General features: G+C 23.1%; 1 protein-coding gene across 2 annotated transcripts; it reads left to right on the forward strand.

Annotated features, from left to right (window-relative positions):
* Positions 1-10,634: 10,634 nt before the first annotated feature.
* On the forward strand, positions 10,635-19,753 carry LOC145834665 (uncharacterized). 2 transcript variants are annotated; one of them, XM_082942151.1, is made up of 14 exons: positions 10,635-10,824; positions 11,033-11,170; positions 12,574-12,693; positions 12,937-13,039; positions 13,558-13,739; positions 14,020-14,133; positions 15,045-15,239; positions 15,904-16,010; positions 16,252-16,357; positions 16,880-16,987; positions 17,338-17,611; positions 18,580-18,620; positions 19,019-19,079; positions 19,624-19,753. In XM_082942151.1, the coding sequence occupies exons 1-14, from the start codon at positions 10,654-10,656 to the stop codon at positions 19,686-19,688; spliced, it is 1,785 nt and encodes a 594-aa protein (XP_082798277.1). In that variant the 5' UTR covers positions 10,635-10,653; the 3' UTR covers positions 19,689-19,753. The 2 variants fall into 2 exon arrangements, with proteins under 2 accessions (XP_082798277.1, XP_082798278.1); XM_082942152.1 differs by having other exon boundaries at positions 18,580-18,612.
* Positions 19,754-20,211: the final 458 nt, after the last annotated feature.

Below are 20,211 nucleotides of genomic sequence, written 5' to 3' on the forward strand. Positions count from 1 at the left end.
ATATTTTAAAGAATAAGTATAAGAATTAATAAACCTTAATCAGTTTTTTAAGTTAAGCTATGTTGTTCTTCTTGAAATAAAATGCTTGACTTTTTAATGTGCATTTTTATATATTATAAATAATGCTTTATGGTTCAAACTTTGTTATACTAATACAACGATTATAGTAGTAATGCCTGCCTGATAAGTAAGAACAAAACCAGGCTGCAGACTGTCGCGTGAAGTTGATTGTTGCGAGGTTCAGTCTACTCTAGTCAAAATTCAATAGAAGTAAAAAAAAACAATATAGCATGCTTTAAAAAAACTCTACAAGTTAATTTTACAACAGTGTTGAATCAAGTACTCTTGAAAAATATAGTTTTAATATGGAATACAAATACTGCTGAACAGTTAACCTTTACAGACAATAGAATATTAAAATATCCTTAAAAGTAAATATTGTTAGGTTTTTATGCGTGTGTTTGCTAGTTAATTGATAGCGCTTATATAAAAATATTCTATTTTCTCTTCATAGAGTCTTGATATATCCTTACAACTTTTTAATTCCGAAGCTGACGTGTTTTTCTAGTCTTAGTACCGCCACATTTTGAAACTTTTCAAAAAAACATTTTATTTTAAATTCACTGTTGTTTATCTTAAGTGTTTGTCTTCTATAAAATATAAACTTATTAACAAAAATGTCAGTTTTATTAGTCATTTAACAGTTTTAATATATCTAAGGCGTCAATAGTATTGTTTTTTAGAATTGTTATTACAGATCTGAAACAAATCAGATTTAAAACTAACAGTGTCGTAAAAACAAAGTTTTCGAGCTGTTTTAGTGAACAGCAAAATATGTTTGATTTTTAACAACCTACTATAAACAAATGACCTAACTATGTTATTAATATTTGTTAAACTAGAAAGCTTCTAACACAAAAAATTATAATATAAAATAAAAGATTTAAATAAACCTTTTTAAAATTAAACTGACCTAAAAGAAGAAATAAAGGTATAGTGAACTTTACGGTTCTAAGGAATGTGATAGTAACTTTACGGTTCTAAGAAAAAAAACTCTTATTGTAGTTGTTGGACTAATATCATTTAAAGTAATTTTTGCAGTTTATGAGTTCTTTACAAAAGTTATTTTTTTAACTCGCACATAGTCTTTTCTTACGGTATCACGTGGTTAAACAATATACATTTTAATTGTCAAAACTAAAACAAAATTTAAAATATTGTTATACCTAAGTTAAAAAGTCTTTATTCACCGTTTTAAAGTACTTGAAGAAATCTGAAAGTTGAAAATCACTGTAAATGTTTATATGTATTTCTTTAGTTATATTAAATAATTTTTTTGAATAAAGTTTAGTCTTTAATATAAAAGTTGCATTAAACATAAATTACGATAATATAAGTTAAATAACTTTTTAATAACTTTTTTTCTCTACTTTTCTAAATTAAACTTTAGTTAAAATGTCTAAATCTCAATATATGTTCTAGAAATATTCTCCTTAAATAAACTATCAGTTTTTTTTATCTAATTCACTTCTTTATATCTAATTCACTTCTTATAAAACCATTCTCATATGTTTATATACATGAACTTTCGGTTAAATACTAGGGGATTTTTATTCAAATTTAGTTTATCTGTTTATCATTGGGAACAACTGTTACTTATCCAATTTAATCTTTTTGAAAGAAGTTCATCACTACTATCCGTGTGTATGCTATAATAAACCGATAACCTTTTCATTTTGACCTTTTTTTTACGAGATCTGCTTGATTTAGTTTTTATCGAAGCATTGTCTGAGCTTGACATCTCAAATGTGAGTTTTCTGTGATTTTTATAACAGTTACTGCTGCGTTTGTTACTTAGTGAACTGCCGCGCTTTTTATGAAACTTGAAAGAAGTAGTTTTTAAATTTTTGCTGGTGCATTTTTTGTTTCCCTCCTGATTATTTCTTCTCGACTTTCTACTGCACCTTGAACCGTCAGAGTCAGAGCTGCTTTCAATCACAGATTTTATATGTTCTATTAATATATGACTTTTATAGCTGTCATCAGTGCAAGATGTACTACTGTTTTTACGATAGTTTTTTTGGATAATGTTTCTTATTTTCTTAAGTTTTCTTTTGTTTTTAAATAGATAAGATATGTTATCCGAACTTCTTGACTCGGACTTCGTTTTTCGTTTCATCTTGTTGCTCTCGTCCCGACATGAGTGTACAGAGCTTATACTGCTCGAGCTTATTTCTATATGATAGTTTTTTTGTAACTGATAACCTGTTTTATTTATATCATCATTGCTCTCATTAGAACTTAAACAAACAGCTTGACAAGAAATATACCTTTGAAAGCTTCCCATTTCTAACTGCAAGAGTTTTAAGTCTTTACTTAGATCATTTATGTAACTATATATCTTACCAGGCGAACATCCAGGAAGCCAATCATTGTAAACTGAAAAAAACTCATTGAACTTTAAAATAATTTTAAAAGAAATATGACTTATTGATACTGGAAGCATCCGAAATTTGTTGCTTGTTATTTCTTCAACTTCAATATCTAATTTTCGGTTGCAGGTAATGTCGTTGATAATTTTTTTGTAGTTTTTATCAATTCTGCATAAGTCCTTAGCTATTTGATTTCTACTACTTAAAACAAATCTTTCTAGCCTGTTAATTTTACTGTACCCTATATTGGAAGATAGCTCAATTTCTTTTACTTTTTGTAGATTTTTCAACATCAAGCCTATGTTTTTAAAATAAAAGTTTAAGTTTTTCATGCTATTTTTTTCAAAATGTTGACGGAAGCCTTGAGAACTTTTTGAAAAACAATTAGAAGTTTTATTTTTTGAATACGAAAGTTGTTGGTCATCATTGTTAGTTTTCCTTGTGTATTTATCAAAATTACACTTCATACTTTCGTTGTACGATTTAGGCATGCAATTAATTGATGCAGAATAAAAAGGGTGCATACCAAACTGAGGGAATGTTTCTGACTGGCAATTGTATTTCCATGGTGGCATACTCTGAGAGTCATTCGAACTAGTTTTATTTTCCTTGATTTTTGACTTGTTCTTATTTTTTGAAGATTTGAAAGTACCAGCTATTTTAGACGTTAATAAAGATATACTACTAGATAAACTTTTCTTCTTTTTTGATTTACTTTTAGACTCACTAGATACTTGCTCATTGCTCGATGCATTAACGTTTTCTCTACTTTTATTAGTTGGTTTGTTTTTTCTTGAAGTATCTTTAGAACTCACTTGTTTTTCTTTTGTTTTACTTTTCATACTTTTTTGAGATGTGTTTCTAGTTTTACCACCATGTAAATTTGTTTCACTTTGTGAACTATTTTCATTGTTATTCGTGTAACTAACCTTTTTCTTAACCGTTTTATTGTTCATACTTTTTTGAGCTTTTTTTCCATTTTTACCACTATGTAAATTTGTTTCACTTTGTGAGCTATTTTCATTGTTATTCGTGTAACTAACCTTTTTCTTAACCGTTTTATTGTTCATACTTTTTTGAGCTTTATTTCCAGTTTTACCACTTTGTATATTTGTTTCACTTTGTGAGCTATTTTCATTGTTATTCGTGTAACTAACCTTTTTCTTAACCGTTTTTGAATCTTTAACTCCACCTGGCTTTTTCTTTATAGCTTTCATCTTGATTATAAAAATAAGATGCTAAGTATCCTACTAGTTATGATACTATTACTACACATCAACACAATACTTCGATACGTACAATAGAAACGTCAAAACTTCAAAAAACTTCGTAACAAAAATAAAAACATAAAAATCTTATGGCACACCAAGTTAGGTTTACGTCATAAAGTTACCATATGAATACAATATTTTAACAGTTTGGAACACTAATGAATAATGAACATAAACAGTTTTCAATTTAATAGGATACAACAGGGGTCGCCAGCCTTCTATAAGTAACGGCTCAACTTACACAAAAAAGCTGCCGTATTTCATAGAAAAAGGTCTTCCGCAGGGCGCATCTATTTTAAATAATTGCCGTATATGAAATTAAGATACTAGTTTGAATAAAAAATTAATTAAAGTAAGCAATAATAAAGCACTATTCATTACTAAATACTAAATTAAGACTTATTGTAAGTTTTTACCACAAAAATAGTAAAAAAGTATGTTTTTCCTTAAAGTTATATTACTGATCGCAAATTTTTGCTTTCGACCCCTCAGTTATAAGATTTTTCAAAATACATTGTGCGAGCTGTTATTTTTTCTAAGTTTATTATAAAACAATGTTTTGCCCAATAGGGCTCGTCAGTTATAAATTAATTCTTATTCAAATGAAATCAAGTTTTAATACAACGAAAAAAGAATACAAACACATATTGACTATATTCTTCAACAAAAAGCTTGGAAAAAGTAAAAAAATAAAGTAATGGGTTTTATGAAAACTATGTTTTAAATGTAAACTATTTTAATGCTAAAAACGTTTTATTCTATTTCAAAATTATAATCATTCTTAAACTAAAACTAAAGTAAATAAAGATGCGTTTGTTATTACTTGATTCTCAATGCAACTAATGCTTTTAAATAGTAACTAACAGTAAAAACAAAACATTTAGTCTTTTCATTACTAAACAGAAAAAATCGTGTTTTTTATGCTTTTTTTCGCTAACTTCATAAGTATTTTACAAAAGTATCTATACATTTGAACGCCTTTATATAGTTTGTTAAGTATTATATATATTCTTTTACAAAAATACTAATTGTTTCCAGCTGCCTTTTTCATATATTGTTTTATGATATTTTTAGAAAAATAAATAATTTTTAATTATTTTTAATTAAACAAAAAATAACATTTTTTTTTGTTATAAACAAAACAATAAATGATTGTATGTGCTATTATATTTAAATTTTTAATAATTTTTAACTAATTATAACGACCAAAACTAGGTTTTAAACTTTAATTAGTACTAGAATTACCTAATTTACAAATTAAAATAGTTTGTGCATAACTTATTTGTTACCGTATTTTAACTTAAACTATATCAGAATAGAACGGTTTGAAGGTAGCCTGCCTTTTTTATTAAGAAACTGGACAAATTTGAATAACTAGATTTACATAAAATAATTTTTTTTTAAAGACCCAGAAAGTTAACAAAAGGGTAAAACTTATTTCTTGCAGTTCTTTTTGATACTTGCCTTCTTAGATGCTTTTTTGGCTTCTTCTTGGTTACCTTCTACTTTTTGCTTGCAACTTTATTAGATGATTTCTTCTTAGGAGCGCTATTTTTAGCAGGTCGCTTTTTTGTTGCTGGTTATTTTGCTGCCTTCTTGGGAGCACACTTCTTTACTTGTTTTTTAGCTGCGGCTTTCTTTACTGATGGCTTTTTAGCTACTTACGATAAACTATTTCTGATAATATATTAGAACAAGCTTGATATTTAGCACCAATTATAGCTTAAATCTTTAATATACTTTTAATATAATTTTTTTTCAAATTGTTTTAGGTTGGATTACAATATTAAAACCGTCATAAATATTGTGCATATATTAAAATATTTTTAACTTTTTTATAAATAATCAATAGTTTATTGAACGACAAAAAAAATCACTCAAAAATATTTGTCCAAGGACCCAGTGAAAAAACTCTCGGATATCGAGTCGGACATTAATTGGATACAGTTTAACGTCTTGTCTAGGACTAAAGTGTATTTTTTATAAGTTATAGAATGGAACAAACATATAAGTTATTTATACAAAGTTGCTCAAAACTCATCATATCAAATACTTAAAAGTTTTAAGACCAGTTCTGCTAGTATTCTCACTAAACTATTTAAAATCTACGTTCGCCCTAAACTCGAATACAATACCCCAATATGGTCACCCTATTTAAAAAAAAGACATTATTAGGATTGAGTCTGTGCAGAGAAATTTTACCCGTTTTGTTTGTATTAGATGCAACATTTACAAATACCTCATACAAAGATAGATTGGTGAAACTCAGATTGGAGTCTCTAGAGTATAGAAGATGGCAGTTTGACTTGATAACACTTTTTAAAATTGTTAATGGTAAATATAAAGAATTTTTCAATCAGTTTTTTTGTTTATTCTAGGACCAATTATATTTTGAGAGGAAATAATAAAAAAATAAAATGTAAATATAATTTTAATAACAGTCAGTGGCAAAATTCTTTTTTCTGCAGAACAATAATTATGTGGAATAAGTTACCGCAGGATGTGGTTTCGTGTAGGAGGGTGGAACAATTTCGACTAAAACTAAAAAAATTCGATTTAAATAATATAAACACAAGTAAAATACAGTGATTAACGAACAAAATTCATTTTAAAATATTAGTATCACTAAGATCAATTTTTCTTCCTTACGCCTTCCCCCTACAGATTATAAGTTTTTATATATAATTTTTGTAAATGTGTAATCTTTTCTAGTCTATGCATAGGTTTTTATATGAGAATTTATTTCGTTTTGTTCTATGTGCATACTAAGTTATTATTTATCGTACAGGACTATTTGTTTGTAATTTTTTTTTTACTGTGTTGTTTTTAGATTTTCATTGAATGTAATTTGTTTGTTTCTTTTTTCGTGTGTATCGTTTAAGCGGCTCGGGTTTTAATGCCCGAGTCCATCTTTGCACAATAAACTCCAATAATAATAATAATAATAATAATAATAATAATAATAATAATAATAATAATAATAATAATAATAATAATAATAATAATAATAATAATAATAATAATAATAATAATAATAATAATAATAATAATAATAATAATAATAATAATAATAATAATAATAATAATAATAATAATAATAATAATAATAATAATAATAATAATAATAATAATAATAATAATAGTAATAATAATAATAATAATAATAATAATAATAATAATAATAATAATAATAATAATAATAATAATAATAATAATAATAATAATAATAATAATAATAGTAATAATAATAATAATAATAATAATAATAATAATAATAATAATAATAATAATAATAATAATAATAATAATAATAATAATAATAATAATAATAATAATAATAATAATAATAATAATAATAATAATAATAATAATAATAATAATAATAATAATAATAATAATAATAATAATAATAATAATAATAATAATAATAATAATAATAATAATAATAATAATAATAATAATAATAATAATAATAATAATAATAATAATAATAATAATAATAATAATGATAATGATAATAATAATAATAATAATAATAATAATAATAATAATAATAATAATAATAATAATAATAATAATAATAATAATAATAATAATAATAATAATAATAATAATAATAATAATAATAACAATATAATAATAATAATAATAATAATAATAATAATAATAATAATAATAATAATAATAATAATAATAATAATAATAATAATAATAATAATAATAATAATAATAATAATAATAATAATAATAATAATAATAATAATAATAATAATAATTATAATAATAATAATAATAATAATAATAATAATAATAATAATAATAATAATAATAATAATAATAATAATAATAATAATAATAATAATAATAATAATAATAATAATAATAATAATAATAATAATAATAATAATAATAATAATAACAATAACAATAACAATAACAATAATAATAATAATAATAATAATAATAATAATAATAATAATAATAATAATAATAATAATAATAATAATAATAATAATAATAATAATAATAATAATAATAATAATAATAATAATAATAATAATAATAATAATAATAATAATAATAATAATAATAATAATAATAATAATAATAATAATAATAATAATAATAATAATAATAATAATAATAATAATAATAATAATAATAATAATAATAATAATAATAATAATAATAATAATAATAATAATAATAATAATAATAATAATAATAATAATAATAATAATAATAATAATAATAATAATAATAATAATAATAATAATAATAATAATAATAATAATAATAATAATAATAATAATAATAATAATAATAATAATAATAATAATAATAGATAAATTATAAAGAAACTTATATACAGTGTAAAAACTTTATAAGACTTTGTTTTTAAAACAGCGAACCAAATACCATAACATTATAACTATCTTGAACTATTAATTTAGTAATCAATTTACTGAAAATATAATATCATTGAAAATTTTGATAAAAATTGCAAATTAAATCAAAATGATTGGTGTTATGATATCATCGTTCTTAATTTTTCTTTACTAAAACTGATACAGATTGTAGTTTTTATACTAAGCAATTTACTTTAAAAATGAATTAGTAATAAAACCAATGAAATTTTATCAGTTATTTAACATTATTTTTTTATATAGGTTAGTTTTCGCTTTTTTTTTGTGATTAAAATAATTTAAAACTACAAACATTTAAAGTAAAATTTAAAGTGAGTTTGGAAACGAACGAGCTTTAAAGTAATTTTTACAGCACAAATAAAATCGAGAATTTTTATCGCAAGTATTTTAAAATATTCTCTTAACTTCATTTTAACTACAAAATACTGACTTATCAATGTTTATTTAATTGCAATTTTGCTTTTAAAGATTTTTTATGTAGCATAGTTTTTCTAAATTACATGGCCCGCCAAAAACTTTTATAACAAGTAAAACAATAAAATAAACTTTTTGTCGTAAATCTGGCCCACCGAATGGAAAGATTGCCTAAGTAATTAAAATTTCAGTCAAACAAAAGTTTATTTCGTTTGTCAAACTTTAACAAAACTATTACAAAAATATTTTCAATAAGCGTTCAGATAAATAATTCTTATATTTTTACAACAAAATAGTTTAAGTTATTGTTTAAAAAATATTTAACTTCATATACAACTATAGTATTAGATATTTTCTAATATTTAAAAATTATTTACAAAACAGATTAAAACTGTAAATTATTTTCAACACAAACTATACATTTTTTAACAACATACAATAAGGTTTAGATAAAGTAAATTAAATATTATATCACAATTACTTTGATTTTAACACTACGTTACAATGTAGAAATTAAAAACTTACGCTTTTAAAGTTCAAATAGTTAACATCTAGTGTTCATATTACTAAATTAAATTATTTTTAAACTTATATTTGATAGAAATGATAAGTTATTATCTTTTATTTTTAAATTAGTACGTTTTCGATTAGTATTTATTTTCATTTTTCTGGCTTATAAAGATGACTACATTACGATGTTAAGTAAATTTACGTTATCAATTATTAATTTAACATGTGGATTAAAATTATAGTAAACTAACTTTTATTGTCTTCAAATGTTACTCTGAAAGTTTTATGAGAAAGGAAGAAACAAGAAAAAAATTTATCTGTGTTATCAACAAAAGTAGTAATTTTACACACAAAAATTTTAGCCAATTGATATAAAAATAATTTAGCGTTTATTATAAGACTGGCCAACTTTCGTTTTATTTGCGATTGAAAGGATGTTTTAACAAGCTGAGCTAGATTCATAAATTTTTTATTAGCGGCTATTACTCTTCTTGTACTTTATCTAAAGTTGTTTGAAAACAAAAGAAAAAGTTTAAGTCAAACTGACACTTAAATTACGAAAAAGGTAAACAATTCGAATTCAATTACGTAAAATGAAAAAGGTTTGAAACTTTAAGATATTTCAACCTATCTTAAAACTTCTTAGAACTATTTTTGTTAACTGAGTTAGTGGTATACAAAGCAATCCTTTCCCATTCCTATATACTTACAAATGTAAATAAAAAGATAAACGAAAGCTTTAGTCTTTTAGCATTAATAGTTTTTTTTTTCTAATTTTTTTCTATATAATGTTTTATTATTTATATGGGATTAAAACTATTTTAATTATTAAAACAGTGAAACAAGTAATGTATTAATTATATTTTTTAGGAATCTATGATAATAAATAAGAACTAATTAAGACTAACCTTAAAAGAAAGGCAAGATAAAGCAATTAAAGTAGTTTTACGAATAGTATACAAAAGTAAACAATACATGATTTATTTTATTATGTTTAAAAAATTTTACAATTTAAATTAAACAATTAGATTTTGTTTTTTTAGTTAGTTTAAGCATAATGAAATAAATTTTGCAACTTAAGTATTTACAATACAAATTGTTTTCAGCAAGTAATGAAAACTAAATTTACATTTATAAATCATTTATGTTTATTTATCATGAGTTAACAAAGATTTTGTGAATATAATAAAGGTTCTATGAAGTAGTATTTTAATTATAAAAAAAACTTTAATTTAAAATAAATTTAAAACTATCGAGTATTTTTTTTCGTACATAATAGAAAAATACAGTATATGATAAGCAGGAAAATAACCTACTTAATTTTATTCTTTAAGCAAAATCTTGGAACTTTAAAAGTGTTTTAACTCAAATATTTACTTCGTGCTTTTGAAAAACGTTATGCTCTAATTTAACTTTAATATAACAAGCTTTGTTAAACAAATAAAAGGTTTATTAACTTATACATAAAAAGTTTTCAAATTCGTTGTTTTGTTTTCTGATCACATATTAACTTTACATGTAAAATTTTTGTTCAATATTTGAAAATTAAGTTATCTTACACTTGATTTTTCTACAGTTGAGTGACTTTAAATAATAAAAATGTGGGATCGTTTTATTTTAATTTTTGCGTTTATTCTATCAAAATCTTCTGGAAATATCTTAGTACCACGAGAAGTAACTTATAGCTGTCCCGATGAATTCGTCATGCTTAGCCTTAATCCTCAAACAGTAAAGTGTTACAGTTTTCGTCAAAATTTGTTCACCTACAGAGTAAATATTATTATGCTCTTATTTTAAGATTTTCAAACTGTTTGAAAAAAATAGACTTTACTACAATAAAGTATTTAAAAAATCAAAAACTTTACAAACATAAATGCTTTTTTGAAAGCTGTTTTTACTTTAGTTACGTATAACATTTCAAATAAATAGATACTAAGGCACATAATATATACAAATAAAAAACATGTTTTGATAACAGCAAGCAGTTGCAGAGTGTGCCAGCTTAAACTCAATACTATCTGCTCCAACAACTAAAATTGAAGTAAAAGAAATTTCAGACTACGTACTTAAGAACTTGTCCCTTGCAAGCAGACATTACTGGATTACTAACAACTTGGTTAGAATCGTAACTTGAATAGTATTAAGTAGAAAAATTATTGAAACCATTATAAACTTTATGATGTACTATTACTATACAGTTAACTTTGTGCGGTTTTAAACTATTCAAAATTTTATATATTTCAAAAATAATAATAACAACAAATTTACACAGTACTCTTTGTTATTAAACTAAACATAAATTTCTGTGTGTTAACAAGTTAACACACTTTAACGGAGCTTTGTAAAAAAAATACCATAAGAAAAGAATAGGAGCTAAAGTAGGTGTATATGTGTGTAGTCAAGTACTGTGCAGTTTATCATTATATATTATGTATATTCCAGTGAACTTGCTTCGCTTGGATCTCTATTAGCAAATTATTAACTTAAAACCTTGATATTTAATAATAAAAACAGTAATAATAATAGTAATAATAATAATAATAATAATAACAATAATAATAAACATAACAATACAATATCAAAACAAGCTTCTACTAAAATTAAAAAATCTAATAACTATAAATATATTTTTTTTTAAACAGATAGTATATTTATATTATTATATAATTAATTATATAATTATTTATAATTAAGTTATGAAAAAGAAAAAAAATGCACTTAAAAAATCAGCTTAAGCATTTAAACTTGTAATTAATTTAAAAACTAATTAAAAGTCTTCTCACATATTTATAGTTGGTACATTGCCAACATAAATTAAAGTAAGCGTATAATTTTATCAATATTAGTTGACTACATAAATTCAAGTATATATAGTTTATTGAACGACAAAAAGTACGCTCAAAATACTTGGTCCTAGGACCTGGTGCACGAAAAAACCTTTCGGTTATCGAGTCGCATACCACGGATACCTTTTAACGTCTTGTCCAGGATATAAACTTGAAAAACATGTTAAAAAAAGTTTTACAAACCTAGTGAAATCAAAATCTATGTTGTTATTGTGTATGTCATGGTTTAATACAAAAGATTCTACAATTTATGTAGTGTTTAATAATTTAGTTCGGAACAAAACAGAAATTTTAACTATAACTTAGGTTTTTTTTTAAACAATTAATATCACTTTTTTATAATGGATATATTTATTAACGATAGTAGCTTCAATTTTATTAAATGAAAACAAGTTTTTGGTGTGTTTAATTTTAAGCTATTCTTATTCATATTCACAAACCTAATCTATGTAAATAAAACGATTTTTACTAAACCGTTTTCGTATATACTTAAGCTGTTTTCGTTAGAGTTTGAAACTTAATTGTGTTAATTGTGTTGTTGCTGGTAATTTACTCACGCTTAATATAGCAAAAATGACTACTTGAAGTACACTTATTGTTATTTTATCGCTAAAGATTATTTTTTTAAATATCTTCACATGTCGAAATCTCCTATTATTAATTTATTGCTCAGGATAAAGTAAATTACACTGCAAACGAGCCGCCAGCAAGATTAAGAGAACGTATAACAGGGTCAAGCAACAAAACAAGCATACAACATGATCACCAGGCCTGTCAAAACATGCTTGTATGGGTTTGTAAGTTTTAGTTCATTTGAAATAAGTACATAAAATAGCATGTGAACTATGAAGTGTATGTATAAAAAAAACTTTTATTTTAGTTCTGTGATTATAAAAGTAAAATACTGGTTACCAATGTGTGTGCTTTTTCATTTACTAAAAGCATTGCCAAAATTAAGTTTTATAGGTGTTTAAAAAACTACCAAATTTGATGATACAAGATTGAAAACTTGAGAACAATTATTATTGTTTTTTAGGTGGCAGCACGAGGAAAAAGTCCATCAATAAAATGGGTTGATGAGATTTGTGACAAAAGAGCTTATCCCTTGTGTGAAACCGAAGCTGTTGTTAATTACCAAGGTAAGACTACTAATATTGGAAATTTTTGAGAAGTACTAATTTAAACAGTTCGACTAATTAAGCTTACACTTCAACAGGTTTATAGAACTATTCATTTTATAAAGTATATTTGCCTTATATTTAAAAATATTTTTAAACTTAATTTTAAGTTCATATTAACTTTTTTTTTGACAACAAACTGTTTTAGCAAAAAATTTTGATTTTTATAAACGTCAAAAACTTTTTTAGAGTGTTTTTTAAAATTTATATTATGATATTTATAATGTTAAGCTTAAAACAAACATTAATAAACAATTGATCAAAAAGCAAATAAAATATTTTATTTTCACGATTTCTATTCTATTTTATTGATATTTGTACTATTATTTAATATTTTTTTACTCTGTTTTTAAAGACTTATAAATATACAATTTAAACTATAAAAATAAAGAAAATAAACGTTTAATAAAAGCTTAGCTTATAATGAATGCTCTTTTTGTTTAAACCCAGTTCGTTTCAATTGTAAAATAATTTTTCAGAAGAAAGGGAGTGTTCAGTTCAATGCTCTTCACACACGATGAGGATTGTATGTGATCTGAAAATTTTCACAGAAGCAATTAATCGTCAGGTCGTATTGAATGATGATAAATGCGTTGCTCGTGAAAATAAAACACATTTAATAATCCACACTGCTCTTGATGAGTGTGATACAAAAGCAGTTGTTAGATTTTATTCTATGTATAGAAATAATAAACTGGTTTTTTATAAATTAATTATTTCTAAAGTATTATTGTGTACTCTGTTTTAAAGTATATAAGTAGCTTACTAAACTATAGTCTTAAGAAGTAAACTTAATAGAATAAAAAAATATCTAGTAGTGTTTTTTAATGGTTTGTCTCTACGCTTGTTTTATGTTTTTTTTTCTTCTTAAGCAACGGTATATTTTTTATTTTAACAATATATCAATTAAGCCATATTTAAACAATAATTTTATTTTAAAGAATTCAGAAGAAAAAAAAGTAATCTACAATAATAAACTTCGAGTTAAACAAAACGGACATTACAAAATAATGGCTCATGTTAAATGCGAATTTCAGCAGAGTAATTTCATAAGTGTAAGTTCTATTTTACATAATTAACTTATTCTTATTAATAATTATAAAATAGTATTAAATATCAGTCGTACAACACTTTTTTATATTTTAAAACGAGTATTAAAAAAAAAAGTAGTTTTTTAAACGTATTTTATAAACTAAATATAAAATTAACCAACACAAAAAAAATTTAAACAGCAGTTTTAATCAACTAAAAAAATGTTTACTCGAACAAGTTTAGGTTTAACTTTCATTTTTTAAAAAAACTAAAGTTATATTCTAAACTATCTTTGACAGTTTGTACAACATACAAAATAACTGTCTACTTGTTTTATTAATAAAAAGTTTAGCATAATTTCTTGTATTTTGATTTGTAAAAAAGTTGTATAATTTAAGCTCTTTATTTCTAATAGTTAAACTTAGTTTTTGAAATTGTTTTAAGTACACTCTTATTAGCTTCATTAAAAAATTTAATTGGCAAAAATTTACGATTAATGCAAAAATATTTTGGTTAAGGCTTAAGAAAATAAGTTAAAAATAGCTTTTTTAAAACCTCGCTTGTTAGAAATAAGCTTTATGGTTAAATAAGTATAAAATACCAGTAAGAAGACGCGTAAAGATTACAACAACTTGTTTTTTTTTTCAAAAATTTTAAACATACTTTCATAACTCTAGATTTATAAAACCATTGTTCATTTAAATAATTTGTATTATAAACTAATGAAACTCCATATTCAACCGTAAAATTATATATAAAACACATTTATCAAGCAAAATTTCAAAGCAAGCTCTAAAAACATGTTGAAATTGAACTTCAATAATATTACAAGCCTACTTTGTATATTTTTGAAAACACGAGTTTTGTACAAATTACGTAAATGGTAATGTACTTCTGCAACAAACGTTTAAAGTTATTCTTTATAAAACAACAGTACGAAATCAATTCAGAAAATGTACACAACATGTTACCGTTAGAAAATCAACCTGGTGTTGTTGAAACTGGTGTACAAGGAATAAGAAGTTTTAGGCAATTTTTTCTAGTTTACCCAAATAACAAATATGACTGTCCCATACAACCAGATGAATCACCGTACACTGTTAGAAGTACTGACACACTTTACGCTGAAGTAAGTGAAAACCGTTCTTAGCAACTAGTAGGGATTTTTTTAGTCTTAAACTTATAAAAACGTTGATGGATAAATTAGAAAGCTATAAAATTTAGTTTTAAAAAATTGCTATAAAACGTATACTAACAAGACAAAATCACTTTTCTTCAGTTATTGATAAAGTATGTGTTTTTAACGGTTTTAGAGCATAAGCCAAAAATTTATTTGAACTAGTTTTAATAGTAATTATTATAACTAGTATTTGGATCAAAATTTTAGGCCAGGCTGAGATTACAAGTAGAACAACTTTTCACATAGGATTGATATAAGACTTCACTGTCATAAAACGACTCATAAAACAAAAAAATCTAGACATTTTCATCGGTAATAAATGATAATCAAGGCAAACAACCCACGAAATTAAAGTTTAAGTCAAGGAACTTATAACTTAAATTTTCATGACCATCTAAAAGTTATTGCTTGCAGCTTCAGTGAATAACCTTTTAGGGCTCAGCTATAACTGACCTTTTTTCTTTTTTAATTATAATAATAACTAGTTCGTTTTTGGTTTAAAACATAAAAGTATGAAAACATAGATATATGTTGTATACAATTTATATATATATATATACAACAAAAGGTTAAAAAAATTTATAAGCACTACTTAACTACAATCTTACAACAGATACGACTTGTAGTTCCTAGTAATCAAGTCGAACTACACGCAATTAACTGCTGGGTTTCAGATACAAAAGAAGGAAAAAAGCGTCGCTATGATTTACTGAAAGACGGGTTATTTTGTAGACATGTAATTTTCAAAGTATTCTAAAATTTGTTTCAATATTTGAACATTAATTTATTAAAATTTATCTAGCATTTTTTCTTTGTGTAGTTTATATTATTCATAATTGATGAACAAAATGCTTTTATATTGTCAACTTATATAGTTCTACCTAAAAAAAGTAATTTAGTTTTTTGGATTTAAAAAAAAAGTCTTGTTTAAGTTTAAAATTCGGAACTAATAAACGAACAGGTGTGCTCAACCTAATACCGGATTTAGACTTTACGATAAAGATTCTGATAAAAAGATTGTACGATTTAGTTTTGGCTTAAGTTTTGCAAAAAGCGTATTTGAAGAAGTTTGTTTTCTTCATTATAAAATTATTATGAAACGCTTTTTTCTTTTAATTTATTGTTAACCTTTGTTTTTTAAAGTTAACAGTTAAAGTTTTAATCTTATAAATATATAACTGTTTTACGAAACTAAAAGTATTTAACTATTAGTCACAAAAAACATTTCAATACTACATAAAATAAACCTTTTTTATTATGAGAAGAAATAAATTTCTTAAGTATATTAAAAACTAGGATAATTTAAAAACAGCATAACTATAAAACTACGTCAAGTATTAAGACATATGATTACTAATTTTTTCTTCAAATAAGTACACTTTTTTATTAAAGTTAAATGACAATAGAATATTTAAAAAAATTCTAGACATAGCTAAAGAATCTTTTTCTTTTTGTAGTAAAAATAACGCGTAATATTTTTTTTTTAAATTTATAATTTTAGGAGTAGTGTAATGTAAACCATGTAACACTAAAATTATATTTATTTAGATTACAGTATTATTTGTATCTATTTAATTTGTTCATTTTAGATATATGTCCACTGTAGTACGATTGTTTGTGCAGAAAATAGCCCACATTCGACTAAATGCAATTACAAATGCGATAAAAGACAAAAACGTCTGGCCGAAAAAAACATGGTTTGTTTCTTCTTTGAATTAACAACAAATTTTAAAACAGTGAAAATATTTCAATAGTACAGTAACTTGTTTTAACTTACCTATGCGTAAATTTTGTTATTCTATAATATAAATGTTACTTTGATTTTAGAATAGTTTCTAAAGTTAAAGTTTTGTAAACACTTTTACTTTCTAAACCATTTTTATATGATTGTGTTTTTTCAGACTTGTTTATTCTTTTTTATAGAGAAAACAAATACGATTATTACCTATGTTTAACCAAATATAAAGTAAGTTTACAATTTTTTTTTACCATTCAAAACTGCAGAATTTTTCTTTACAAGTTATTTTTTCAACAAAAAAAAATACAGGACTCTTCCGGCGAAATTATGCGGAACACGGTTATATCTCCGAAAATAATAATTGTTGATGAGGAAAATAACTTTACAAGTTCACGAACCTTTCAAAAAAACGTTTCAACCGTGGCTTCAAATGAATCTAGCAATAATTATAGTGTTTTCAATCAAACTACAGTGACAGAAGATTTAAGTTCGAAAAGTATATTTGATGATACAACACATGCAGTAGAAACGAGTAAGATTAAAAAAACTTCTTCAAAAAGAATGTCTTCTTCACTTAGCAAAGGTGGCTTTTCTATTTTATGATAAAAATTGTACATTTTACAAAAAATATTCCTTTAAAAAGTTTACAGGTACAAGTATTTTTGTATATCTTTACACTAAACTTGGTTTCTTATGTACTTTTGTTATTTCAATTTTTTTTTAAACTGGATCACTGAATAGAAACATGCTTAAAAATTAGTAAATCAAATAAAATACTTACTGTTTTATTTGGTAAGCAGCTTAAAGTTTTTAAAAGAGTTATAAATTAGTAATATTAAGGTAAAAGAATAGAGGTGTAAAATATAAAATTAACAAAAGTACATTTAGAAAATAATCTACAAACAGTCAATTAAATATCTAAAAACATTGCTTTTTTGTGTGCTGGGTAAATATTTTTAGAACCTCTATTTTATCTTAAACAATTTTTTTTATTTATACAGCGCATAAAAACTTCTATCTAAACATATTAAATGATCTAATTTAAGGGATACAAAAGTGCCTGTACAAAAGCGTTTGTTACTAAAAATTTTCGTTAAGTTATCTTGGTTAGTTTTAGTCAACATCAAAATTTAATTTGTGAAATCTTAAATTTAGTTTTTTGTAAGTAGAAATTTTTTTTTTATAATTGATTATAAAGCACACGTTAGTTTAAAAGATGTTTATAAGTTTAAAAAAAAAATTATTCCTAAACAATTTTATTTAACTTCCATAAAAAATTCCTGAAAATTGTTATTTTTCTTTAAACAAACTTAATCTATCAGATTTAAACTAGTTTTTTTTTCTAATAAACAGTATTTAAAATTGTTTTATTTAATTTTAACGTCTTAGACTATTTTTCTTTTTAAAAGAGTGTTTTTCAAGTTTTTAAAAACATTTAGTTTAGTTATCTAAAATAGTTAAAAAACCGTCTTAAATTGTTTGTAAACTTAAATGAATATAGACTTTATACAGATTTTAATAAGTATACTTTAACAGTAATTAAAACTTTAGATGACTCTCTTGTGAAAACAAAATCAGAAAAAGGTATAAACGTAAGTTTTAATGTATAGATTGCTTAAGAAATAGGATTTTATTAAATTTAGCTTTTCTATTTGGTTTTAATAAACAAATTCTTGTTTTAATTTTAAAGCATTTTTGTCAAAATAATTGTGAAGCATTTGTGTGATTGTCATAATTATAGTTTATTATAGACAAGTTTTTTTTTTATTAAATACGTTATAAAATTCCTAGATCAAAACATCTAAATTACAGCCTAAAGTTTTTGTTGTATATTTTATTGTTGTAAAAATTTTCTTGGGCCTTATACATATTTAAGTTTCTAAACATATGAAAAGTAATATCCTAAAAAAAACTTCAAAACTGTTTCTCAAAAATAGTTTACGTAGTAGTCAAATATTTTTGATTTAAAAACTTTATATAACCTTTTTAGAATATAAAGACAAAAATAGGAATAAATAAGAATAAAAACGACAAAGAAAGCAGTGCGTTAGGTAAGATCAATTCAATAATTTATTATAAACAAGGTTGCCACTTAACAACGATAATGAGAATTATCAGATTTATAAGAAAATAAAAAAGTTTTAGACCGAGTCTGATAAAGATAGATTTTTTGCAAAATTCAGGTTAACTTAGGCTAATTAAATTCAATTTTTCTTATTTGCTTTTTAAAATGTAAATGTAAGATAGTTTTTAATTTCATGATATACAAAAATCTCCTTTATAAAGTTCTGTGTAGTTTTTCAAATGATTCTATCGTTCTTTATTTATTTCTATTACTAAAACAGAAATAACGTTAAATTTTTTTGCATGATGCTACTACTATCGCTACTAATTATAATTGTTTGTCTCATAGAACTTTTCATATCATATTGTAGAAAAATTAAATCTACACATGTTTAAAATTTAACTTAAAATTAAAAAAAAAATAATGACTTTAACTCAATTTTTTTGAAGTTATAAACTATAATGAGTTTTTAATTTTAGTTTCACTCTCGTAAAACTTTTTTTTAATTGAAATAAATATATTTTTAACAGGTATAGAAGCTTCAACAACCTTGACAAGTTTTACAATTGTGTACTGGTATTATTTTAAAGACTAAAAGCACATGTTTTTTTAATCTGTTTTGCTACTAATTTATTATTAGTGACTTTAATACTTCGCTCTATTTTAAAATATTTTATCTTTGGTACTATACTTTGCTCTATTTAGGCTTAATAAACCTTCAAAAAAAATGCTACATACTTTTTCTTTAAAGAAGTTAAATAACTTAAAAAATAATTTCGAGCTCACTAATAAAAATTTCAATTTGGTTATTTTACAGCTTAAGAAAATACTAGAATCTAGTGTTGTTAAAGCTTTTTTCTCGTACAGTTGACAAAATAATCTTATTTTTTATTCATTATACGAGTAATGTGTTATAAATAGACCCTTATAAAGTATGCCATCTTATTAAAATTTAAAGTTGAAAAGTTTTACAGTAAATAAATTGGCAAAACAATTATTAGCACAACAACATAAATAGTTTTTGGTATATAAGTTTTGTTGTTGCTGAGTGGTTAACAACCTAGTAAACTAAAAGCGGTGAAATGAAAACACAGAACTAGTTTCATTGGTTGTTTTCC

Source organism: Thalia democratica, chromosome 4 (assembly GCF_965202585.1).
Source record: "Thalia democratica chromosome 4, ktThaDemo2.hap1.1, whole genome shotgun sequence".
In the NCBI taxonomy this organism is placed as follows: Eukaryota; Metazoa; Chordata; class Thaliacea; order Salpida; family Salpidae; genus Thalia; species Thalia democratica.

What these genes read in the sequence shown, in the direction of transcription:
- LOC145834665 (XM_082942151.1), top strand. Translation starts at nt 10,654, where the DNA reads ATGTGGGATCGTTTTATTTTAATTTTTGCGTTTATTCTATCAAAATCT. An exon ending in CTGACACACTTTACGCTGAA is followed by an intron (nt 15,240 to 15,903) that starts GTAAGTGAAAAC and finishes ATCTTACAACAG; the next exon opens with ATACGACTTGTAGTTCCTAG. An exon ending in GTCTTCTTCACTTAGCAAAG is followed by an intron (nt 17,612 to 18,579) that starts GTGGCTTTTCTA and finishes TTAAAACTTTAG; the next exon opens with ATGACTCTCTTGTGAAAACA.